The sequence below is a fragment of the Orcinus orca genome, chromosome 16, assembly GCF_937001465.1.
Source record: "Orcinus orca chromosome 16, mOrcOrc1.1, whole genome shotgun sequence".
NCBI lineage: Eukaryota > Metazoa > Chordata > Mammalia > Artiodactyla > Delphinidae > Orcinus > Orcinus orca.
Window position 1 is genome coordinate 24,368,424 of NC_064574.1, and position 25,804 is coordinate 24,394,227.

The 25,804-nt window shown below is 47.3% G+C and overlaps 1 protein-coding gene across 14 annotated transcripts in view; it reads right to left on the reverse strand.

Moving 5' to 3' along the window:
• CEP250 (centrosomal protein 250) overlaps positions 1 to 25,403 on the reverse strand; it is a 38,987-nt gene extending 13,584 nt beyond the window's left edge. Inside the window, exons 1-21 of one of the 14 annotated variants that reach the window (XM_004272774.4) lie at positions 25,108 to 25,403; positions 24,587 to 24,643; positions 23,397 to 23,479; positions 23,006 to 23,171; positions 22,153 to 22,259; positions 21,637 to 21,891; positions 19,667 to 19,763; positions 17,273 to 17,374; positions 16,589 to 16,750; positions 15,871 to 16,049; positions 15,382 to 15,564; positions 13,282 to 13,426; positions 12,286 to 12,432; positions 11,356 to 11,586; positions 10,317 to 10,510; positions 9,965 to 10,092; positions 9,610 to 9,779; positions 3,652 to 3,819; positions 3,111 to 3,245; positions 1,687 to 1,830; positions 922 to 1,055 (exon numbers count right to left, since the gene is read on the reverse strand). In XM_004272774.4, coding sequence (XP_004272822.2) covers positions 922 to 1,055; positions 1,687 to 1,830; positions 3,111 to 3,245; positions 3,652 to 3,819; positions 9,610 to 9,779; positions 9,965 to 10,092; positions 10,317 to 10,510; positions 11,356 to 11,586; positions 12,286 to 12,432; positions 13,282 to 13,426; positions 15,382 to 15,564; positions 15,871 to 16,049; positions 16,589 to 16,750; positions 17,273 to 17,374; positions 19,667 to 19,763; positions 21,637 to 21,891; positions 22,153 to 22,259; positions 23,006 to 23,171; positions 23,397 to 23,479; positions 24,587 to 24,643; positions 25,108 to 25,293 — 3,173 coding nt within the window. In that variant the 5' untranslated portion in view covers positions 25,294 to 25,403. Of the gene's footprint in view, positions 1 to 921; positions 1,056 to 1,686; positions 1,831 to 3,110; positions 3,246 to 3,651; positions 3,820 to 9,609; positions 9,780 to 9,964; positions 10,093 to 10,316; positions 10,511 to 11,355; positions 11,590 to 11,708; positions 12,179 to 12,285; positions 12,433 to 13,281; positions 13,427 to 15,381; positions 15,565 to 15,870; positions 16,050 to 16,588; positions 16,751 to 16,835; positions 16,953 to 17,266; positions 17,375 to 19,666; positions 19,764 to 19,975; positions 20,076 to 20,208; positions 20,273 to 21,636; positions 21,892 to 22,152; positions 22,260 to 23,005; positions 23,177 to 23,396; positions 23,480 to 24,586; positions 24,644 to 25,107 lie in introns of those variants that run through there. The other 13 variants (XM_033433593.2, XM_033433594.2, XM_033433596.2 and 10 more) reach the window with 13 other exon arrangements.
• Positions 25,404 to 25,804: the final 401 nt, after the last annotated feature.

A 25,804-nucleotide genomic window follows, 5' to 3' on the forward strand; every position in this document is an offset into this window, starting at 1 on the left:
AAAGAGAGGGTTCAGAGGGCTGGGTCATTCTCTCAGGGAATGAAGAACTACCTTCTCATCTGACTGCTCTAACACAGCATTAATAATTAATAGAAACAGTGATGATAATGATTCCAGTATAACAATAAAAGCCTCCATACACTGAGCACCTACTGAGTGCTCCTAGGTCCTTCATGCATATATTTCATTTCAACTTCACAGTTTATTCTTCTCTAGAAAAATTCCAGAAATATCTATACAATACCTCAAATTCAACATGTCCAATTCTTCCCAACCCCTCTGCACCTCCCCTCCCACCAGTCACCCCTACTGTGTTCCCCAGCTCACTGAATGGCACCTCCATTCACCCTTAGAAGTCTTGACCACATCACAGCATCCTCCCCTCATCCCACCTGGGTCCACTTTAAGACTACCAATAACTGATTCCAACTCCCCTAACACCCCTTAAACCCCTTCCCTCCTCCCCTTGCCTACGACCCTACCTCGGTTCAGCTTTGGTTCTCTTATCTGGACAATTGTACCAGTCTCCTATCTTGTCTTCCTGCCTCTAGTTTCATCAACAAAAGGATTTCTCCCTCCTCAGACTCCAGGTAACATAACCTGCAATACTTTCCTTTGGGGGTTATTTGATTAACGTCTTCCCCACAAAACGATAAATTCTACTGAGGCAGAGACTCTATTGTCTTAATATATCCCCAACCCCTGGCATAGTGTCTGGTGCGTGCTATGTGTTCTCTAAATATCTGCTAAATGAATGAAGCATGAGCTTGGGAGACAAGGACCATGCCCTCTCCACACAGCTACCTGTACAGCCCAGAGCTGGAGACGTGAGAGGTTAGGTGCCCTGAGCAAACTGTCAACCTCACAGTGACCCCTGGACCCAGACAGGCAAAAGCCAACTCCATGGCCTGTCTAGCCTACCTGGCTTTCTCTCTCTCCAGCTCCTTCTGAATTCGGCAACACTCCTGGGCCTCTCTCAGCTTCTCCTGAACCTCCTGGTCCACCAACCTCTGGGAGTCTTCCTTGGAAACCAGCTGAGACTTCAAGTCCTCCACCTAGAAAGTCAAGGGCATGAGGACCAAGGGCAGGAAGGTTGGTGGGAGGATGCTTCCCACCTAGGGCTTTAGGGTCCTTCAAGGTTTACCAGAGTCACCAGCCCATTTTCAAAGCTCTGGAGGTCCTGCCAACCCTTACATGCTGTTCTTATCCACCTCCCTCTGCCAGTACCATCCAGCCTAGTCCCCTGTCTCCCCAGCCTCACATATGCTGTATAGAGGCAGGCACAAATAAAAACCTTGGTTGAATGTAACTCTGTCCAAAGGCCAAGTGATGAGCAAGTGATTGTATTTTTTTAAAAATAAACAACCCGACCATCATCTGATATAGGATTTTGAGAAGGAAAAGCAATCTGGTATAAAAATACTGGATCTATGGGGAGGCTGGATCTATGGGGCTGCCAAGAAAATATGAGGTCTGTGGTCCCCACTGAGAGAGGTTACTAACTACCCCAGGGATCTGGGAAGCACATGCACAGCTCTGAGCACCCTTCACTTTTCCACTCAGTACTGGGGCTTCCCCTCCCCCTCCCAGGCTCAGGCAGCCAAGGTTCCCCCGTCCTGCCAGAGGGAGTGGGAGAGCCTGGCTGTGCTGGGGAAGGGTGCTGGGCTGGGAGAGAGGAGCAGGGACCTGCTTCTGCAGGTCTATCTTATCCCGCAGCAGGGTGCCGCCCTCTTCCTGGAGGGCAGCGAGGCTGTCTTTGTGCTGCTGGGCTGCCTGCTCCAGTGCCCGCTGAGCCTCCTGGAGCTGGGTCTGCAGCATCCCAGTGGTCTCCTGCGAAGGGAGAAGACAGCAGGGAGCAGAAGAAAGCTTCCTTGGTCTTGAAATCCATGTTACAGAAATCCGTGTTGTATAAATACTGGTGTTTTGGTTGGGTTGCCAAAAGCTGAGGCAGGGCCCAGCTATCCACGTTGTTTCCATGATACCCTGTCACCTCAAGTCCTCACCTCCTATTCCCTCTCCTCCCTCACCAAGGGCACTGCTCACCCAGGCTTTCTCGGCCAGGGTCCCTCACCCAGACCACTGCAGCAGCCTCCTGCCGGGTGTCCCTGCTTCCACTTCATGCCACCATGCCCATAAGCAAGCAGGCAAACACAAACACACACAAAATTCTCCCCTCAGCAGCTAAAGTATTTTAAAATATGTATGTAATAACTCATGTCCCACTCTGCTTTTTAAATACCATCCAACATGTTCCCACTGCCCTTAGAACAAAGTCCAAGGTCCTACCATGGCTGACAAAGGGCTCCTGCCCCCAAGCTTATCATGCTGCCTCCTGTCTGTCCTGAACTGTCCCAGGCCCTTTCTGCCTGTCCCAGGCCCTTATGATAGCTATTTCCTCTGCCTAAACTGTTCTTCAAATGGCTGGCTTCTTTTCTTTTCCTTTTAATGATTTTATTGAGATTCAGTTCACATACCCTACAATTTACTCATTTAAAGCATACAATTCAATGGTTTTAGCATATTCACAGAGTTGTGCAACTGTCACCATGATCATTTTTTTACCATTTTCATCATCTCCAGAAAGAAATCCTGTACCCTCCCCATCCCCCATCCTCACTGCCAACTACTCGTCTACTTTCTGTCTGTGTAGATTTGCCTGTTTTGGGTATTTCCCACAAGTGGAATCATACACTGTGTGCCTTCTTGTAACTGGCCTCTTTCACTTAGCATAATGCTTTCAAGGTTCATCCTTATTGTTCTACGGGTCTGGCTCTTCAACCTTAATGGTTCAGCTCAAATGTCATTTTCTCAGTGAGGCCCTCCATGACCACCTTGTCCAAAGAGGCCTCCTTTGAATCACTCTCAATTACATCGACCTATTTATTTCCTTTACAGCCCTTATCACAACCGGTAATTATCTCACTTATTTTGTGTCTGCTCTGCCACTAGAACTCCATGACTGTCATGTTCACCGTTGTGCCACACCTTTCTGCTGGTCAAATGTCAGCACCTAGGCAGGGCCCGGTGCAGAGAAGTGCCAAAGAGCAGGTCAATGTGAATGAATAAATCAACGCTGCCTCTTCTTCCTTGCCCAGAACCACCCTCCGTACCTGCTCCTTTAACTTCTGAACCTTCATGTCCTGCCTCAGCCGCTCCAGTTGTTGGCTGGCATCTGCCAGCTCCTTCTGGGTCTGCAGCAGTGTCTCCAGGAGGGACACCCTCTCCTTCTCTGTTTCAAGCTGCATCTGTGGAGGGGCAGGAGGGCGAGGGCTTGTTGGGTTAGGGGTCACCATGCTCACCCACTAGGCCACAAGCACACGCCAGCTGCTCTAGGGCTCTTCTAGCAAATGGGGTGGGGGCTGAGGGCGAAGGAAGGTCTGGACCCACTGACTGAGAGCCAGGAAGTACGAAGATTGCTGCTGGTTTGCAAGCTGACAGGATGTGGTAAACGACAGCCCTCCCTCAGGAAGTAGGACATGCCGCCAGCCGTGCAGCTAACGGTACTGATCACCTGCTCATGGGGAACAGAGTGGGAAGCTACATTCTCTTCTGGAAGCCCCTGCAGCACCACCCTCGGGAGTGGGAAAGGAAATGGCCCAAGGTAGGGGGATCACAGGGTGGACGTGCAGCCCAGTCCTCCCAGCTGCCCACCTGGCACAGGGCGCTCTCGGCCTCGGCCTGTTCTTCTGCCCTCTGTGTCCGCATGGCCTCCGTTTCTGCCTGCTGTTCCCTCAGCCTCGTTTCCAGCTCCATTTTCTCCCTCTCCAGGCTCTCCAGAGCCTTATCCAGTGCCTGCTGGTGGCAGGAGCGCTCTCTCTCCTGGTCGTACGAAGGAAGCACCGTTAGAGCCGAGGGGGTGAGGAGAGGAGGCAGAAGGAGAACCGGGTTAGGGCAAGAAGCCTACTGCTCACCAGCTGTGTGACCTTGGTGCCTCACGTGACAAGCCTGCTTCCTCATCTGCGAGGTGAGGCTAATCACCCTGCCTTGCCCATCTCGCCAAATTTTATGAGGATCAAATGAGATTCATTAAAAAAAAATCAAATGATATAATACATGGAAAAGTGTTTTCTAAAGCGCAACTGTCCCTCATATAAGCTACAAATATCTGTTATTTTAAAGCAAGCACATCATGGTTGGTGGTTGTAACAGCGAACTGAGGGGGCGGACTCGCTCTCTGCTGTCCCCACTCCCCTGCTCAGGGTGACAGGATTAGCCTCCCAAAAAGCCAGGCCGAGCCTGTCTCCTATACGATACAAGAGCGTTAGGTCCTCCCAGAGGTCCATCAGTGACCGACACCCTCCCTGATCTCCTAGACGAATCCAGCCCCTCTATTAGGATCTCAGGATGGTGGTGAGCCAGGCTGCCTAGGTTACAGTCTTTACCCCAGTACTACTAGTGTGACCTCAGTTCATTTCTATCACATCTCTGTGCCTCAGTTTCCTCATCTATAAAAATGGGGACGGAATTCCCTGGCGGTCCAGTGGTTAGAACTCTGCGTTTTCACTGCTGAGGGCGCAGGTTTGGTCCCTGGTCTGGGAACTAAGATCCTGCAAGCTGCACAGCATGGCCTAAATAAATCAATAAATCCTGTGTAAAAAAATAATAATAAAATTTAAAAAAATTTTTTTTTAAATGAGGATAACAACAGGGTCCTCCTAGGGTTGTTCTCACGAGTGAAGTAAGTCGTGTAAAGCACTTTAAATGGTGCTGAGCACCCAGAAAGCATTCAGTAGCCAATAGCTATCATCATCTTCATCACCTTTCCTTTAAAATGTTTGTAAGTCATAGTTATCCACATTTAGTGGGAAGGCCTCTAGGGTTTCACCCCTTTCCAACATCGTCTTGTGCACTCTCCCTTCACTTGCTACACTCTGGCTGCACTGGCCTCCTTTCAGGTCCTGGAGGACACCATGCACCTCCATTCCTTAAGGCCTTGACTCATGCTTTCCTTCTACTTGGACTGCTCTTCCCACCCCACCGTCACTCATGGCTTAAATGACACTTCCTCATAGATGCCTTCCCAGACCATACGCTCAAAACGGTCCCCCTTTGTTCTTCTTCTATCACCCAGTTCTTTTTCTTCATAGAACTTCCGTCATCAGTTACTCATTTATGTATTAATTTATTTAATACCTATCTTCCCCCAAGACTTGAAGCTCCATCAGGAGAACCATGTCTACTTTGCTCTCTGCTGTATCCTCAATGCCCAGCATCATGCCTGGCAGACAGTAAGAACTCAGCATTGCTTGAATGAATCACATTTCAGCTACTGGCCTATTAAGATGCTTAAGAACAGTGATCTATAATACCACAGTTAATAGACCAGCTATGAATATCAAATCATACACTCTGGTTCAAAAAGCCAACTGTAAGAATATGGGAAAGATGAATTTAATAGTAGTTACGTGTCAAAAAAAACAAAACAAAACTGACCTATTTGCTCAATATGAGTTAGAAGTGTGTTATGGCTACCAGAAGGGCTAATTCTGTGATGTCCAGAAGTAACAGTCAAGCATTGCTGCCTAGTTTGTGGATCAGAATACTCTGCACACTGGTTCATGAGTGATGTGTATCATGTCTAGAGGAAAGCAACCATGTTGGTGAGGTATTCCAAGCAAATCTAAGGCTGATTTGTTTCAGGTAATAGATTTTGGCTCAGCTTAAGGAACAATTTTCTAATAACTAGATCTATCTAAAAATAAATGGGCATTCCAATGGATGGAATACAACAGAAGCTAAGCAACCCTTGGAAGGGATATTGTAGCAGTGGACATAGCATAAATGCTACGAAATGGTTAATCCCTGCTCTACCACTTCTTAGCCAGGTAACCCTGAGTGACTTCTCTAAGTCTCAGTTTCCTCACTAGGTGGTTGTGTAGGCTATCTGAAATAACGTGACTAGCATTCAGCATGGTACCTGGCATGGGAAAGTGCTCAGCAAGTAAGTATCCACTATCACTGCTATTAAAGGGGATTCAGACACTAGATGGAAGAATGGAGAATATAACCCCTAAGAGTTTTTCTAATTGGTAGGATTCCAGGACAAGGCAGGCACTGTTAAAACTAACAGACTCTCTGGGAATTCCCTGGCGGTCCAGTGGTTAGGACTCTGCCAAGGGCCTGGGTTCAATCCCTGGTCAGGGAACTAGGATCCTGCATGCTGTGTGGCGTGGCCAAAAAACAAAAAACTAACAGACTCTCGAGAGTTACGCGGGCTTTCAACCCTTTCAATCAGTAGGGAGATCATAAAGTCAGACAATCAGAAGTCAGGGGGATTATCTGACTGAGAAGAAAGGAAAAGACGGAAGAGACTTTCCCATGATTCAGGTGTGGCCATGAGATGGTCAGTCCTTCCACGGATACCAAGTCTACATCAGGCGGTAACACATCATTCAGAAGTTTTATAGCTTCTTTTACTTGTAGGGTTTTCAGTGGGTGGTATGACTGATTCTTGCTGGGAAACTGAACTGCCTCTGGACACTGGTCATTCAATAAATATTTTGAAGTACCTACTATAATCTAGGCACATAATTCTAAAAAGAGGCAAACTTCTGGCTACCATCTTGCCAACAAGTCTGCCTTGTAATAACTATCAAATCACAAATACACACAAAGCACAAGTCAACTTCCATTTCCAGAAATCTGACAAACAAGCTCTCTGAACCCTCCACCTGTAAAAGGGCAAAACAAACTAACAAACAAAAAAAATGCCAATTTAACTATTAAGTATATATTTTAATGTATCACTGAGCCAGCAGGAAAATAATGAAAATTTCATTGGAGCCAAAATCAAAGCAATACTTGTGATCTAAAGAGGTAAATGAGCACAGAACAGGCTTTCCACTGGAGGTATTTACTTTACCTAACAACCTTGAAATTCATTTTCTGGCAATGTGCGCAAAGAAAACAGAAAACAAAGGGTGGGGAGCCTGACAGGAGACATAAGGCTGGACCTCCAAAGGGCTATCTGGGGTCAGGAAACTATGGCATATGGGCCAAACCTGGCCCTGTGAGCTAAGAGTGGTTTTTATGTTTTTAATGGTTGATAAGAAGTCAAAAGAAGAATAAGACTTTGTGACATGTGAAAATTATATGAAATTCAGTTTCAATGTCCATACATAGAGTTTTATTGGAACACAGCCATGCTCATTTACATACATGTCGTTTACAGCTGCTTTTGCACTAGAGCAGCAGAGAAAAGTGAGTGTGACAGAGACTGTATGGTCTGCAAGGCCCAATGTGGCTCTTCAGGAAAACACCCACCCATCCCTGGGCTACAGTCCTCAGTAAATGGATAAACTTGAGAGAGGGAGAAAAGGGGAAGAAAAAGGGAGAGAGAAAAAGTGGGGGAGAGAGAAAACAAAACACTGTACAGAAGGGAATAGCAAGAAAATTTGTCTTAACTTTCACAAAGGGCTATATATATATATCACTTGAGAATTCATAACCATAGGCTGGTGTTCATGTGGGTTCAGGGCCTGAATGTGGCCCAAAAACTTTAAACAGAAATTGTACTTTAAGGTGGTCCTGGGATGCTAGTCCTTCACCTTCCTCAGAGAAGCAAAAGCAAATCTCTGAGGAAAATCTCCTTTGCCTCAGGCCTAAAAGGATTCCCACAGAAAAATTTCCGGAGAACATGAGTTCAGAGTCAGGAATCACAAAACACATAGGGGCCAAGGTCATCAGTGAGAGCCAAGGGAAACAACATGTAACAGAGATTCAAAAAGATTTTAGGTGCTGGAATTATTAGACAGCATAAAAGTATGTTTCATGTGTTTAAAGAATAAAAGAGGGGACTGCAAATATAAATTAGGGAGAAGACACTAAAAAATGACCAAGAAGATTTGAAAAAATAACCAAACAAAATGTTGAGAAATAAAATATTTAATAAATAAAATTTAAAACTTGGTGAATAGACTATAAAGCAGATTAGACACAGTTGAAAAGGGAAATTAGTGAATAGAAGAGGGATCTGAAAAAATATCACCCAGAATACAGTGTAGAAAAAGTACACATGAAAAATCTAAGACAGAAAGTTAAGATACCTGAAGGTTACACCAAGTTCTAACATACAACTAATTAGAGGCTTCTCAATACCAACAACGGAACAATCAGTATGCTGACAGAAAATAACGGTTACCTTAGAATTTGTACCTGAATTTTATACCCAGTGAAACTATCTTTCAAGAATACAAGTGGGAGGGATAAATTAGGAGTTTCGGATTAACATATATACCTACTATATATAAAATAGATAACAAAGACCTATTATATAGCACAGGGAACTATACTCAATACTTTGTAATAACCTATAAGGGAAAAGAATCTGCAAAATAAAAGACATAATATATATATATAACTGAATCACTTTGCTGTACACCTGAAACTAACACAACATTGTAAATCAACTATACTTCAATAAAAAATAAAAAAGGAAAAAGCTATAAAAAAGAATAAAAGTAAAATAGACATTTTCAGACAATTAACTACCAACATACCCTCACCAAAGGAAATTCTACTTCAAGGAAAACAAATCCAAATAGAAAGCCTGACACGCAAGGAGGAATGGTGAGCAAAAAAAAACCTGGTAAAATTTTCAGTGTATCTAAACAATTATTGACTGTATAAAATAATCAAAACACATAATGTATGGTGTTAACAACTAGTAATAACTAAACACAATGACTAATACAGTTGATAGGTTGGGAGGAGTGAATGCAGGTAAAATGTTCTCTGGTCCTTGTGTCATTCAGGAAAAGGGTAAATATACTGATTAACTTGAGATTTTATTAAGTATGTATTTTAAAATATTAAAGAACTAAAAGAATAAAAAATAGAGTACATATCATCCAAAGCAGTAGAGAGAAAAAAAGAAGTGAGAAAATACAATTTAATAATCCGATATAACCCTCTAAAAGAAGTTAAGAAAGGTGAATTCCCCTCCACAAAAGGTGTAAAAAGGCAAGAGAGGGCTTCCCTGGTGGCGCAGTGGTTGAGAGTCCGCCTGCCGATGCAGGGGACGCGGGTTCGTGCCCCGGTCCGGGAAGATCCCACATGCCGCGGAGCGGCTGGGCCTGTGAGCCATGGCCGCTGAGCCTGCGTGTCCGGAGCCTGTGCTCCGCAACGGGAGAGGCCACAACAGTGAGAGGCCCGCGTACCACAAAAAAAAAAAAGTCAAGAGAAATAGCATAAGATGGTGGAAATAAATCCAAATATGCCTATAATCACAATAAAAGCAAATGGACTAAATCAAATAATTAAAATACAAAAGAAACACAGTTCTGAATTGGGCAATAATAGGTCCAAGGCATTCCTCTGCTCCCTTTACACCCTGGGGCCAGTTTATCGATCCTAAATCCCAGGATCCATTCTTAAGTCTCTATACATACAGAAACAACAACAACAATAATACCTAACACAAATATAGAGCTTACTGTATACCAGGAACTATTATTAGTGTTTTCCATACATTAACTCATTTACTAGCTAGAAGCTGGATTTTGCACCATGGTGACCAACCAGACTAGTCCTGTTCAGATTTCACTTTTATAAGCAGGAATATCTGCTGCTGTCTGTCTCTCCCATCCCCTAGCCACAACCACCACCTACCCATTTCTCCTGGAGCCGGTTCACCTCCTCCTCATGGGCTGACTTCAGCTGCTGCAGGGCAGCCTGCTCCTCTTGCTCAGCCTGGGCCAGCTGTCTGGCTGCCGCATCCCGTGCCTGCTCTGCCCGGCTCCGTTCAGTGTCCAGTTCCAGCTGCAGGCACTTCACTTCCCCTAAGATGCCAGGGACAGGATCTTGTCTCTGAGCCTCTGTCCTCCATCTTTCACCCCTCTCCCCAGACCTCATGAGGAACTCCCATCTCAGAGGCCCTGGGCCTGGCTCTAATAGCTTCCCACTGTCTTCCTAGCTTTCAACATCCCTGTGGAATGAAGTGCGCCCATCCAAGTTGGGTTCTTACCTTGGATTACTTCCTTGGCTTGAGTGACGGTTTGAATCTGGACCTCCAGCTGCCCCTTGGTGACCTCTATCAGAGAATTTTGTTGCTGGGCCTCAAACAGACTGCTCTCCAGTAGCTCCTTGGCTGAGCTGTCAGGTTCAGGAATCGGGAGAGTTCTTACCCATCAAGCCCCTTCCTTAAGAGGAACTGGGTTCTAACTACAGGTCACCAAGAGAGAATTTGGGGGTGGGGAGGCAATTACAAATTCATAACTCATTTAGGCCCCATATACTTTGGGCAAGGAACTTAGGTTGGCTCCCCCTTGCCTTGTAAAGCTCTCTCTGCCCTTGGCAGAACCAGGTCCAGACCCTACCTGAGTCCCCGCAGTTGTTCAGAGAGGTCCTGCCGGTCCCGCTCCACAGCCTGCAGCCGCACCTCGAGAGCCGCCTTTTCCCGCGCTAGAGCCTCCTTCTCCTGGACTTCCCGGGCAAGTGCCTCTTCCTGTCGCTTTGCCTCCTGATGCAGCTGCTCCACCCGAGCTAAGGCTGCCTCCTGCTGATGATGTGCCTGAGAGGAAGAACTGATGGGATACAGAGGGAGGCAGGATCCCCCCAGGGCTGCTATCACCAGATTAGGGCCACGGGCTCCTCAGATTCTGGACCCAGCTCTGTGAGCCTTGAGCACTGCCCACTCACACCAAGTACCATTTATCTATTCCCCTGATCAACCTACAGAGTCCCCAGCCCAGGAAACAGGCTCTCCTTTGAGCAATACCCTGTGCTACGGCTGCAAGAGATCCACCTCTAAGGAGCTTTTAGTCTTAAGGAGAGGTAAGACACACACATAATACCAGGAAGAAAGTGATCAGTGCCCTGAGAAAAAGGCTCTGAGAAGGGAGATTTTGTATAATTACTAGGGCAATGAGATGCTTGGTAGAGAAGAAAGATGACCTCTGAGTTGGGGCACTGGTTCAGAAAAAACTCAGAGCCCCTTGCTATGTGTTACACACTGGACTAAAAGCTGGAGTTATAAAAACAAGTAAGACATAGTCTTGCCTTCAAGGAGCTTTTGGTCTAATGGTGGAGACACATAAACACAGATAATTATAATATAGTACGAAGGGAGTGGTGGTTGAATAAATACAATGTATTATCAGAAAACACAGGAGAGGCATCTAATTCAAACTGATGGATGTGAAGCAATGAAGAATCAGTGAAGGATTCCTCTAGGAATTCTTTTAAAAAAACTGGAAGACATACCCCAAACTAGTACACTGGTCATTTCTAGGAAGTGAGATTTTCCCTTCCTGAATCATTTCTGTAGTGTTTTCATTTTTTACAGTGAGCATGTATGTACAACGAGCATGTACAGCAAGCATCCTTAATGGGATGGTAGCAGTTTTGTCTTCTCACCTCACTTAGTTTCTCTTGAATTTCTTCCTTCTCATCTTGTATGCCCCTGAGATCTGCCTGCAGCTCAGCCCTGGTCTCCTCCGCTTTCTGCAGCTGAGCCTCCAGGTGGGTGTTCTTTTCCCACAGGGCTTCCTTGTTCCTCTCGGCCTCTGTCAGGCCCACCTGCAAAGTGTTTCTCGCCTGCTCTGCTGCTTCCATCCTCCTGCACACAGACTGGTTCTCCTGTTCTAACTACTGGCCAAAAAGGGAAGGACATCAAAGACAAAGGGTTACAGTTTAGAGATGAAGTGCTGAGACAGAAATCCAAGAGAGATATGAATCTGTTCTCCACAGATGAACACAGGAGTGCTTACGAGAGAGGAGGACTATGCACACATTTGGTCTGGGGTCTTTACTCCAGGTACTAGATGGGTTGATGCTGGGGACAGAGAGAAAAAAGGCAAAATCCTGCTCTTAAAGAATTCAGAATAAGGGAACATACAACATTTCTGGGGCTCAAGGGAATGGGGTAGTGAAGAGACGTGTTAAATTTGTAACCTCTAGAGAAAATTCTGGGACTTGGGCTCTTCAACAGATCCTTTTCTGTGATTGCTGTTATCTCATACAACAGGATTAAAACCCAGTCTTCCTTCCAGAGGACATGGGCCTAGCCCTGATGATTTTACCCTAAAGCCCAAAGGTAGTTAGTTCTGCTGCAGATGTGGGAGGGGTCTATTTTTAATGGCTGAGCCCGGGCCTTGTAATCTTTGCTCTCCTTTGCACTATAAATGTTCCTTTTGCTCATTCCAGGACTACATTTGGGAGCTGATCTGTCTTGGGCTGATCCATTTAAGAACTGTTCCTTGTTACAGGCATCAGCTTTGTCTGTCTCTCCCTTGCCCTCGGTCGGGGCCCAGCCCTACCCTGTGGATCAGAGAAATCTTTGCTCACCTGGAGAAGCTGCTGGTTCAGCCCAACTTTATCTAAGGCCAAAGCCTCATTTAAGGCACTGAGTTTGACAGCTGCAGCCCGAAGATCAGCTACCTCAGCCTTCAGGCTGTTCTCAGAACTTGACAGCTCCACAATAGACTGTTCTGCCTAAAAGCAGAGAGTTAGAGTTTCATTTTCCAGTTTTCCTGCAACAGTGAACAGCTCACATCCCCAACATCTGCTGCTTTCCTTGTACAGAGATCAGTTAACACTTCATTCCTTCCCTTACATTCTGAACAACTTTTCCCTTCATTTCTTCATTCACTTACCCATTCATTCATTGAAGAGTAAGAGAGGAACTCACATTACAGAGGCACAGACATCAGGATGTATAAACAACTACAACCGTGATGACACCATAGCCAATGTAAGCACAAAGTGCTCTGGGAACTCAAAGAAAGCATTAATTCAATTTGAGAGAATCAAAAATGCTTGGTAGAAGAGTCGACAGTTAAGTTGGGTACTGACAGATGAGGAACAGTTTGCGGTTAAAAGGGGAGGAAAGAAGCAGTCCAGGTAAAGGGAAAGGTACATACAAAGTATTAAAATCACGAAAGAACGGGTAAAACTGAGAATGCAATTAATGCTATGTGGCAGGAACGAAGGTATATGAGGCGTTAGGACAGCGAGCTGGAGTGAAGAGGAGGCTAGAAACAGTTTGGGGCAGGTGGCAGAGGGCTTTGCATGTGGTACCAAGGAGCTGGGAAGCCAGTGAATGGTTTTAGGAAAGAGACTGACATGACCAGACTGACACTTTAGAAAACCATTCTAATTGCAATACAGAGAGTCTGTTTGGAGGGACAGAACCCAAAAGCAGTAACTAGGCATTGAGGCAAGAAACAGGAAGGGCCATGACTTGCAGGATGAAGAATGAGGCAGGCTGCACGCCTTTTTCCTGGAGACACAACTTTCCAAGCCGCCCGCCCCACCCAGCCAGCGAAGGGGAGGACCACGCACCCTGGCCAGTGCGGCGGTCACTTCTGTTTGCTCTTGTCTCAGCAACTCCCCTTCCAGGCGACTGGACTCCAGGGCTTCCCGAAGGGTGATCACTTCACTGAGCGACTCTGACTGTTTGGCTTCTAGGACCGCCAGTGTCTCCTGACTAAGGTGGAAAACAGAAGGGGGCTAGAGGAAATCTCAGGGAGTGGCCACACCCCAAAAGATAACAGGAATGTAATTGCTTTTGCGATGCAAAAGAATGAAGGTGGTCTCCAAAAACTGATAAGGAGAGGTCTCCAAGACACATAACATGAAAAAAGCAAGGCGCAGAACAGTATACATGGTGCACTATCTTTTATGCAAGAAATTGGGGGAAATAAGGATATATGCATATATTACATAAAGCAGCACTAGACATATTAATAAGAAATTAATTTAAATGGTTACAAACGGAAGGAATATGGGATGAATGAAGCCGAGGGAAGTAGTACTTTCTAGTTGCATACCTTTTAAAATAGTTTTGACTTTTGAATCATATAAATAAGTGTATTATCGAGTCACACAAATTAAATTTAAAAACATAAAACTATCTTTGTGGATTGTCTCTCCTTTTCCTTAGTAGAGGGGAGACCACTCCTTGTGCAAGTCATGATCCTTAGAGCAGTCATTCAAGATTCCATTATTCATGCCTATTAGGCAGAAGGAGCTAGGGAACAGGTGAGGAGGGGATGCATCAAAGATGAAGAAGAGGGCTTCCCTGGTGGCGCAGTGGTTGAGAGTCCGCCTGCCGATGCAGGGGACACGGGTTCGTGCCCCGGTCCGGGAAGATCCCACATGCCGCGGAACGGCTAGGCCCGTGAGCCATGGCCGCTGAGCCTGCGCGTCTGGAGCCTGTGCTCCGCAACGGGAGAGGCCACAACAGTGACAGGCCCGCGTACCCCAAAAAAAAAAAAGAAAAGAAAAGAAATAAAATAAAAAAAAAAGATGAAGAAGATACAGGGACTTTCCTGGTGGTCCAGTGGTAAAGAATCCACCTTCCAATGCAGGGGATGCGGGTTCGATCCCTGGTCAGGGAACTAAGATCCCACATGCCGTGGGGCAACTAAACCCGTGCGCCACAACTACTGAGTCTGTGTGCCTCAACTAGAGAGCCCACGTGCCACAAACTATAGAGCCCACGTGCTCTGCAGCCTGTGCGTCACAACTGGAGGGAGAAAACCCGCACACCACAACTAGAGAGAAGCCCGGGCGCCACAACAAAAGATCCTGCATGCTGCAATGAAGATCCCGCATGCCGCAACTAAGACATGATGCAGCTAAAATTGAAAAAAAAAAAAAAAAAGATATAGCCCCTGCTACCAGGTACTGAAGACTTACCATATGTCAGGCTCTGTGCTGGCATTTTGCAGAACACTGCTTTAATCTCCCCAAAGACTCTTCAAGGGAAACATTATCAGCCCCATTTTACAAATAATCTGTCCAAGTGGCAGAGCCATAATTTAAACCAAGCTTCTGCCCAGCTCTAAAGTCCTTGCTTTTTCTATGACATGGTATCGGGGAATTTACAAATGAGCTGGGTCCCTGTACTCTGGAATTCCCTTCCTTGACCAGCTCATTTCCCATTACTTCCCAGGATCAGTCCTACCGTTTGGCCAGCCCGGCCTCCTCTGAACATGCCATGAACGTTCCTGACTCCTTTTCTTTGCTAATCTATTCCTTTAGCCCTTGTCCCACTCTCTACCAATCAAAATATGTCAAGGCCCAGCTCAACAGCTACCCTCTCCTCCATGAAGCTTTCAATAATTAACTGTTACTCCTATTCTCCCAGAGGACCTAGCTTGAAGCTCTTTTTTAGCTCATACTTCATCTGGCCACGGTTTACTTGTCTGACTTCCCCATTACACTGCAAACTGCTTGAGATCAGAGCCTGTGTCTTATTTATTTCTGTACCCGCCACGGGGCCTCGGCCCTCCTGGGTGTTCAGCAATGCTTGGATGAACTTTCTGTTTTCATCCTCCTGCAGAGGACGGAGCAGTAAGCTAATCTGAACCCACCGAACACCAGGCTTCAATTTACTCCACTTTCTAAGAGCGGGGAGGGGCTGTCACACGCACGCACAGGCGCTCCCGTTCACGGATGGCCAGGTGCAGCTCCTCCCGCTGCTCCTCCTTCTCGCCCTGAGCACAGTCGCCCTGCAGCTGAAGCTCCATGTTTGTCCTCCGCAGTCGCCACGCCTCCTGCTCCAGCACCTCCAGCTGCTGCTGCAGCTCCTCCCTGGTCTTCTGCAGGAGCTCTCGCTCCCTGGAAGGAGACCGGACATGAACAGAAACCCTGGAACCTAAAAGCCCTCCTGGAAGCAGACAGCACAGGGTCAAAGGAGAGAGGTTTATGTTTCCTTTAAATATCTCATTTTACCTTTTGAGCAGGAAACTGTTTTTTTTTAATCACAAAGACCCAAAACTGAGCGAGCAGGAACCAGCAGAACACAAAGCAAGGAGGCCCTGAGCAGCTGTGGGTCTAGGGAAGAACAGGGTCAGCCAACCAAACACATGGGCTGGGCGGGGACTGAGCCTGGGAGGAAGGGGGGGATGAACAGCTCCCGCTCACCTGCTGAGAGAGTCCACCTCCCCCTGCAGGTCCACAGTCTGCCCTGCCAGGGTGTCCCGCTCCCCGGTGAGCTGCTGTAGCCGCTGTCTCAGGGCCTCACCCTCTTCCTCCCACTGATGATGCTGCTGCTGCAAGGAGCTCACAGCTTCCTGGCAGCCTGACAGCTGCTGCCTTAGGTCCTGCGGAGGGAGAGCATCAGAAGTGAGGTGGTGAACAAGAGCGCAGGGCAGAGGAGGGATGTCATAAGCCTGAAAGTAGGGCTGGGCAAGGGGGTTGGGGGCTGGTGCAACAAAGGGAAGCTACGAAAAGAGATGAGACCAGTCGAGGAGACAGAGCATCAGAGATGACTGGGTTCTGTGGCTTCCAGAGTGTCAGAGTCCATCATCTTCAAATGTAAAATGGTGGGGGTGGTAAGTGTGGCTGGGACCCTTAGAATTGGGGAACGCTTACCCACACTCCCCTGGGGCTCCACTTTGCACAGTGCTGTGTAAAGACTGCATCAAAGTGGAGCGTGCCAGTGGCACGGAGAGTGTGCCTGCTCCCCACGAGCACAACTGGGCAGACACAGAGATTCTAATGGGCACTTCGGGGTGTTGACAAAACACCTTGTGACTGGTCAACGTAGCAAAAGGGGCAGTCTGGGCTAGGAGGGTACCCGGGGCCCAAGTCAGTTTAGACACCCATCCCTGTGGCTGAGGAGGAGTGCTGGGGTTCTCACCTGCACAGCCTGGCGTCTCTGAGTCAGCACTGAACGCACCAGAGAAAGAGCCTTGTCTGGCTGCTGGGAATCAAACTGGGAGGAGAAGCCACTAGGGTCCAACTCCAAGGAGCTCTCATGACCAGAGGCTTGGGCCATATTGTCCTCCTCTTCTACCATGGCCTGAAATCCAACACAGCAGCGTCACCATCCTACTGACCAAGGCCTAGAATCCATGTAGAGGACTAACATGCCAGCCTGGACAAACCTGATGTTTTCTCTCTCAGGTCCTCTCCCTGGGGGGTGGGAGGAGGGTATCTTAAGAGCCAAAAAGGTTGGTTCCTTCAACTCCTCAAACCAACTCTTCCCCTTCGGTCACCCAAACCTAGAATGAGCAACAAGACTAGCACCCCTTGAACACCCAAGGAATAAATGAAGGAAGAAGAGGTTGCTGAGGTAGCAAAGGCCAGGATCCAGCCGCTGCCGGAGAACTGCAGCTAGCAGTAAGAGAGAGGGCGTTTCAGCAGGCAGTGCCAGCACATGAAAGCTTAGCTGCTCCTCAGGGTTCCAGTCTTCAAATGTACTCAGACAATTCCTCCCCACAAGACCCTAAGTCCAGACTCCTCTAGGCGCACCTGAGAGGACAGGGAGGTCTGGGGAGGGTGAGGCTGGACCGGTTACTGTGAACCGGAGGCTTACCAGTACCTGGGTTATGTCCTTGATCATTTGCTGTAAAGACAGCTTCTCCTCTTGGGCATTCCTACTTAGAGATGCCTCGTGTTCCATTAATTCTGCGTGATTTGCCTCCTGGACAGGGAACCAAATAGAGCCTATGAGCCAAACTCTCAGAAGAGAATTTATCATTCCAGGCCCCAAATTAACCAGAGTCTCATTCTGTCTATTCTGTCAATCCCACTTTTCCCCTGACCACACGTGAATGCTAACACTGTCCCAGGATTCTGAAGACAATGTGATGTGGTGATTAAGAATTCAGATTAAGGGATTAAGAGCTCCAAATTAGACTGCCTAGATAAGATTTCTTGCTCTATCACTTACTAGCTTGGTAACCTTAGGCAACTCCTTCTTTGAGCTTCCTTCTCTTTAAAATAGGACTAAGGGACTTCCCCGGTGGTGCAGTGGTTAAGAATCCGCCTGCCAATGCAGGGGACAAGGGTTTGAGCCCCGGTCTGGAAAGATCCCACATGCCGCGGAGCAACTAAGCCCATGCGCCACAACTACTGAAGCCCACGCACCTAGACCCTGTGCTCCGCAACAAGAGAAGCCACCGCAATGAGAAGCCTGTGCACCACAACGAAGAGTAGCCCCCACTTGCTGCAACTAGAGAAAGCCCGTGCAGAGCAACGAAGACCCAACGCAGCCAAAAATTTTTTAAAAATGGAAAAACTTAAAAAATAAAATAAAATAGGAATAATTAACAGCAACTACTTCATAGATTTGTTTTGAGGCTTGAATGAAAAAACTGCACGTAAATTACTCAACACAGTGTCTGTCAGAAAGCAAATGTTCATTAAATGTGAGCTATCATTGGATGAAGGATGGTTGCTGTCTCTGAACAGCAAATTGGCACTTGAGACTTAAAGCCAGAGGAACCTCTAGCCCCAAGGTCAGCAATAAATTTGAACTCTCAAAATGTCCCCTCCTCCTTCTTATCTTATTGTGCTAGTGAAGGCTTAAAGACGCAGATTTGCAGCTATGTTTTTTTTTGGCCTATATAAAATTTGAACCAACATTTGTAAATTGAGAGATTTTTCTGAGCTGAGAAATTCATAAAAATTCATAAAAATCTGAATTTCTGGCTTCTCTCAAAAAGTTAACATATGGGCCCCACCAGCCCCCATCCCTACATGGCAATAATTTACTGAAGTTGAATAGAGGATGCCTCCTCCAGATGGGACATATATTCTTCAGGGTCCTGCAGTCCTCACTACTCCTCACTGTTTCCTTACTTTTGAGATCAAGTGTTCCCTGTTATACTGAAAACTAAATATGACAGCACTGGAAAATCAGAATTCTTATGGCTGAACCCACTTCATTCATTTATATTACCTGGGCCCTGCAGACATCTGAATTTGCAAATTCCTGAACAAAAAGAAACCAAGGGCTTCCCTGGTGGCGCAGTGGTTGACAGTCCGCCTGCCAATGCAAGGGACACGGGTTCGTTCCCTGGTCCGGGAAGATCCCACGTGCCGCGGAGCGGCTGCGCCCATGAGCCATGGCCGCTGAGCCTGCACGTCCAGAGCCTGTGCTCTGCAACAGGAGAGGCCACAACAGTGAGAGGCCCGCGTACCGCAAAAAAGAAACCAAAAAGGCATAAGCATGTCTAGCTCCCAGCTGATCCTAGCTTGGATGAGAAGACTAGGGATATGTATGTGGATAGGGGTGCAGGATTTGCCTAAAATCAGAGATCTGAAAATTCCCAGAGATGAAAGGAAACGTGCAATCAAGCCAGAGGTTCTAACTTCCAACCTTAGAGAATCCCTTTGATAACAACCCTGGCAGATGTTAAGCCAGTGACACAAACCTCACTCCTTCATTAGACAGGCTGTTCAACTACCGAGCAGCTCCAGCTGCTCTACCACCCTGTAACTTCCAGTCACTGGCAGTGATTGTGCCCCCCTGGCAAACATTAAACAAGCCAACTCTCTTCCCTGGTGTCAGTCCTTCAGTTATGTGAAGGCAGCCATCATGTCTTCCTCAAGCCCTCCTTCTCCAGGCTAACCACATTCATGCTCCTCAGGTGTTTCCCGTATGACTAGGTTTTGAATCTCTCCAAACATCCCCCCCTCCTACTTGGCTAGTGTGCCTCTTCATGTGTGTCTCACTCTCTCGGAGGAGGACACACTGCATGCACGCACTGCTGTAGTTTCCCTAGGAATATAGTAGGGACAGTAGACAGCTAATGTTTATTAAATGGATAAATGAATGAGTTAAATAATTTTCAGATTCAACCAAAATTAATTTTTTAGCTTTAGGGGATTTCCTCAAGGAACATTTAACTGGTATCCTGCACTCTCTGTCCATAAAGGACAGGAATCTACAGGCCCACTCCCAACTCTCCCAGAACAAAGGATCACGTACCAGGATCTCCATCGTCTCTCTCAGAGCCTTTACCATCTTTTCATAATCTTCATTTTGCTTCTGAGACTGCGTCAGTAGAGCAGAGAGCTCGGTCACCCTGAAGAGAAGAGCATAGCACAGTTACCTGGGAACCCACTGATGTGGACAGAGCTATGCAGCACACACTAACCCAAGCCAGACACCCCCACTGCCACCCCCCCAGAGTCCCTTGGGTGCCCCCAGCCCCTGCACTCCCTGAATACATGATGCTATAGCCTTGAACTCGGGGAGAGGGAGCCAAAAGCCACTCAGACGCATGCAGGGATTTACCACATCTCAAGACTGGAACACGTGTTTGGGGGCCCAAGAGCTGAAGGAAAGCCCTGGACCAGGCCCTTCCAGACCCCGCTTGATCTTGAAGTCAAGCGCCCTGAAGCCAACAAGAACATCAGAATTGCCACATGGGATAGTCCCAAGGTCCCTCAAGCCCAAGGTTCTAACTCTGATGGAGAAAAAGGAGGGGCGAATTGGGAAAGATTATGGTTAACCTCCCTGATACTAACCTCAAAGTTCAGGGAAATCACCAGGCATCTTTATCACCTAACACCATATCCTGGAGCTCAGTACCTGGTGTTATATAAGTAGCTAAATAAATATTTCTTGAATGAAGTTATCAAGGAGCTTAATTTTTTATTTCAAAGTCTTCATAATTTTATTCTGTATCATCTTTAAGAGCTTTAACTCACTGTATGGTCATTCATTTAGTTATTGTATGATTCAACAAACATTTACTAAGTGTCTACTATATCGCAGGTGAAGTGCAAAGCACTAGAACACAAAACTTACTAAGACATGGTCTCTGTCCTTGTGCTTCCCAGTGCCTTCACAACCCAAACAAAACAAACTGCAATTTACACACACCACCAATAGGTGGTGACACAACCCTAGCCATGGGGTATGAACTGAACTTTGCCCCAAGATTCAAACGGAGCTCTTTGTTTATGTCCCTGCCCTTCTTATCATTTTTTAAAAATCTATTTTATTATAATCCAAAAAATAAAAGAGCCTAACCAAAAAAACCCAAAACAAAACTAAATAATCAACGAGATCAATGTAACAAGCACGTCAAAAGACCATAGGGGGGACTTCCCTGGTGGCGCAGTGGTTAAGAATCTGCCTGCCAATGCAGGGGACACAGGTTCGAGCCCAGGTCCAGGAAGATCACACATGCCGTGGAGCAACTAAGGCTGTGTGCAACTACTGAGCCTGCGTTCTGGAGCCCGTGAGCCACAACCACTGAACCCGCGAAACACAGCTACTGAGCCCACGAGCCACAACAACTGAGCCCACATGCCACAACTACTGAAGCCCGCATGCCTAGAGCCCATGCTCTTCAGCAAGAGAAGCCACCGCAATGAGAAGCCCGTGCACCGCAACAAAGAGTAGCCCCTGCTCGCCGCAACTAGAGAAAGCCCGCGTGCAGCAATGAAGACCCAACGCAGCCAAAAATAAATAAATAAATTTATTTTTAAAAAAATGTATATAACAACAAAAAAAAGACCATATGGGGGCACAGTAATGTAACAGGCTATCAAGGTCATAGAAGAGGTGACATTTAACTATGCCTTAAAGGATAAGGCAGAGAGAGAAGGGAGAGAGGCATTCCAGGCTAAGGTCAGCATCTACAAAGGCAGGGAACATGGAAGAACCTGGCTGTTCTGGGAATGGCAAATAGTTTGGTGTTGATAGAGGAGAGTCACAGCCAGCTCTGTAAGTCAAAAGGACAGAAACTGAGCTGCAAGATAGTCTGAGGGCAGAGGGCAGTGACACAGCCCCAGCTGTGGTACTGGGTTTCAAACTAGACCCCCTCTGGCACATCTCCTTCCCCTCTTGTGGGAGGAATGCTCTTCACATCTCCCCCACCTATCTTGACTCCCTAAAGGAGTCAAGTTTCTCTTAGCGAACCCCTCCTAGGACCCAGGCCATCTCACCGATCCTGAAGCTCAGCCTTCTCCAGATGCCCTTGACTCTTCAGCTGTGTTAACTCCTGACTCCTTTCGTGGGCTTCCTTCTCCAGCTCCTGGGTCCTGGCTAGTAGCAGCATCAACTGGGATGGCTCACTCCCATTCAGTCTCCCAGATCCATCAGATTCCCGGGACTGTGGTGCTCCCACAGTCAGGCGCAGACAACAGGTCAACAGGGAACCTGAAAGCCTCACATGCTCAGCCTTGAGCTCCGTCAGGTCTCTGAGTACAAGCAAAGAAAAGAGCAGACTCCAACAGGGACCAGGAACAGGAAAGGGAGCGTGGAGGTCACGCCCAGGGAAGTCTGAGGAGCAGGTCTGGGAAAAGTCATCTCAATCCAACAATCCAACAATTCCATCCCTCCCCACCAACTCTTCCACCTCTGCCTTTCCCCCACAACCTGATTCCCTTCTATAGCAGCCCACTGTCATGCGAATAGAGTTGGTAGGGGCAAACCTCCTCCCGTCATACCTCCACACTGACCTGTCAGTGGCTGACTTCATTTCCAGGAAGTGGCGACGGAAGGTCACCACCTCCCGCCACAGACTGAGAAGGCGACCATGCTCCCCTTTCAGGTAGCCCTTGAAGAACTGTGTGTTCAGAAACCCAGGTCATATCAAAGGGCAGAGGACATCTTTTGCCAACACAGGAGTCTTGGATTCCTCCTGACTATTGAGGGGGGGGAAGCGGAGGGCCTTAAAGGAGATAGCTTATGAATGGGTGTCTATGTTCAGGCGATGCTGAAGTGTTTAATAAAGTTAGCAGTGGGATTCAAGAGGTCAAAGGGCCTAGGATGGTATATGGCCTTCTTTGAGCTAGATTAGAAAAGGATAAACAGTAGCTCAACAAATGGGAGCTATTACCATCATCACCACAGACTTATAATGATGATTAAATGATATAACATATGTAAATCATCTAACATAATGCCTAACACAGAGCAACGGCCCAGGAAACATTAGTTTCCTTTAACTGGGATCTGAAAATTTCTTCCCCATTCAATTTCAACAGCTACCTCCTTAGCATCTAGATTGCAGACTTCCAGATGAGGGGGGTCAGTAAACTTTAAGATCCATCTAAAACCTATGCAGGAACAGAGTTGCTTTGAGTGTCATGCTACCTGCCAGCAAAACCTCGACTAGGCAGGTAAGAACAGAACTAAGGTGACAGCCCAAGCAGGGCAGAGCTGCCAGCATGAGCAGTAAGGACGGCCAGAGACTTTAACAAACAGCTCAGTTTCCATCCAGGTCCTGAAGTTAACCCCTTCCAGCACTGACCAGGCAGCGCCCAGACTGCAAGTCCTCCTCTCACCATTCCCGCCCACTGTTTCTCTTACCTCCTGCTCCATCTGCCACTGGCTCTCCTTCCTTATTAGCTCATCCCGGGCCCGGCTCCAGTCTACTGTCAATTTTTCCACATCTTCCCGAAGCGCTTTATTCACCACGTCAGCTTTTTCCATGTGCAGCCGAAGCTGGGTGTTCACCTCCGCTAGACTCTCACACCTGCACTGGGGAGGGGTAGGAGCAAGTACTAAACAAAGGTCTGAGCCAACCCTTGGACCTCTTGGAGTAAGATGACAACCACTGGAACTTTCCACTGCCAGGAACTGGAGGGCTGAGGCTGAAGTCCTTGATTCTAATCCATGTTAGCCCTCGAGACAGAGGTTTTCCATCAACCTTCTCTACCCACCTGCCAACCACCCAGGCCAGAAAGTTGGGGCCCATCACCTCTGTTGCTCCTCCTCCAATCGGGTTAGCAGCTGTTCCAGGTTTGGCTCCTCCACACTTTCCCACCTCTGAGGGACCGGTCCCTTAGCCAGACAAAAGCAAGCTTTCATTTACCTCCAACGAGAACATCCCGCAGACCAATTCCCTGATGCCCCCTTCTACTGCAGCCTGCTTATTGTTTTTAAAGTTCATCCATTTATTTTATTTTTATTTTTGGCCACACCGAGCAGCTTGTGGGATCTTAGTGCCCCCAACCAGGGATAACCCCACCACCACCCCCAAGCACTGAAAGCGCAGAGTCCTAACCACTGGACTGCCAGGGAATTCCCCAGCTTTTTTTTTTTATTCTTTCTCCCCTTTGTTAGCAATATGTCTCTTTTCTCAATCACTGCATTCCTCAAGTAAACCCACTGCTTCCCTCTCTCCAAACATAAACCAGTGACTTCTCGTGAAAGATGGTATTTGGTAGTGAAAAGAACTTTTGACCTAAGAAGCATAAAATACAGCTTTCACTAATGGCCTTGGCTTCTACTACACTAATTTTTGGACCTTGGGAAGTTATAACTTCTCTAAGCCACAAAGTCTTCAGCTCCAAAATGAAGGTGATATCATTCCCCTGAAAAGTTGCTTTGCAGGTTAAGTGACGTAATTCTATGACAATGCCTAAGGGTGCCTGGCCTACATAGAACGGTACATAGTTAAGTCTCGTCCTTTCCTTCCTCTGAGAGAACTCTTCCGAGGGTAATGTGAGAAGATGCTGAGAGGGAGCTGGAAGAAAGGCAGATAGGTTTTTGAAAGCCAGTTCTACCCAGCCCACAGCACAAAGAAATCTCTCTGTCACAAATACGGTTTTTTCAGGCCTGCAAAGGCACACATCTCTCCAAGACAGATAAACACTGACACCTCCTGGAGGAAAAATGCATCTCTTCTCTCGGATTCCACACCCCTTCCAATCTGGTAATATTAAGTCTCCTAAAGCTCATTTTGTCCTTAGAGAGCCTGGGGTTGGAGTCTGATGGGGCAGGAATAGCTAGGTCCTGTGAAGGTATCTGATGAAGCTCTCAGGGGCTGACGAAAGAGAGGCTTCTTCCAAACACCGCCTTATCACACCCCAGCCTCCCTCAGTCGGCAAATGAGGCCTAACTATACTCCCTGAGGGCTCAGGAGGAGCACAGAAGAGCCTCACTCACCCCAGTGGCTTCCAGCCGCTTCTCCAGCTCTTGGCACCAACTCCGGTACTGCAACACCTGGGGCAAACAGAGCAGGACACGGCAATGGGCACGGCTGGTACCAACAGCCCAAAGCAAAGGTCCCCAAGGGTCGTGGGCAAATGCGCTGTGAATGAGGGACTGGATGATGACAGTGAAGTGAGGCCATAACATCTTACAGTTTCCATTTGGTCATTTAATCATATGTTCTCTACAGCTCTTGTATTGGAGAAGGAAGTTCATGGGCTTTGGAACCGGAAAACCTAGGATCAGGTCCTAGCTCTAGACTAGGAGAGCAAACCTAGACAACTAACTGACCCCTCATGAAGGTCACCTTTGAAAGGGACATCGTAGATGGCTGGTGGAGAAGTTGTAGACATCAAAGGAGAGCTGTTTAGGACATTCCCACCACGTGGCTCCATCTTCTGCAAACCTCATCCCGCTTCGGTCCCCAGCCCCAAGTGTTCTCCTCCTTCCCCTTCCTGAAAGGGCAGCTGCCTCACCTTGGCCTGCAGCTTCCTCACGAGGGTTGCTTGCCTTTGCTGAGCCTCCTGGGAGCTCTTCAGCTTCCGCCAGGAAGCTGCTTGGTTCTCTGCCATCTGCTGCTGTAGCGCCAGCACTTGCTCCTCCAGCACCAGCTGCAGTGACCGGGGCTTCATATTGTTCAACCCAGGGCCCCCTGTCTCCATGGGGGCACCAGACAGTAAGTCCACAGGTCCCTATGCAGCCAGAGGCTGTTCGCTCCCAGCAGGCTCTCTAATCATTGCTGTGTCCCTTGGACCTCCTCTTGAGCTGGGGACTAAAGCACACAGTGGAGTTGAAAGAACTCCCTAGATGACTCAAATTTATTCAGCAAATACTCATTAAGTTCTGTAAAATTGGGTTGGACAAAGTACAGTACTCCTCAAAGCTTTTCAAATACTAAGATGGACCTAATCTCTAAAGGGGGGGGACATGATGAGCATCATTTCCCAAATTTATTGGACCATGACACAAGCTCACAGGGCTAGTGTTTCCTGGCATGACTTTCGTAACTCTGCACTCGACCAAGAGCTCCTAGTTTACCATTGCATCCCTAGTGCCTGGCACAGTGCCTAATAAACATCTGCTGAATGAATCACTAAAGGTGATTTTAGGCTAGCAGGGGAGATGGACACAATTACAATACAATGTGGTCTGTGCAGTAATAACAGAGACATC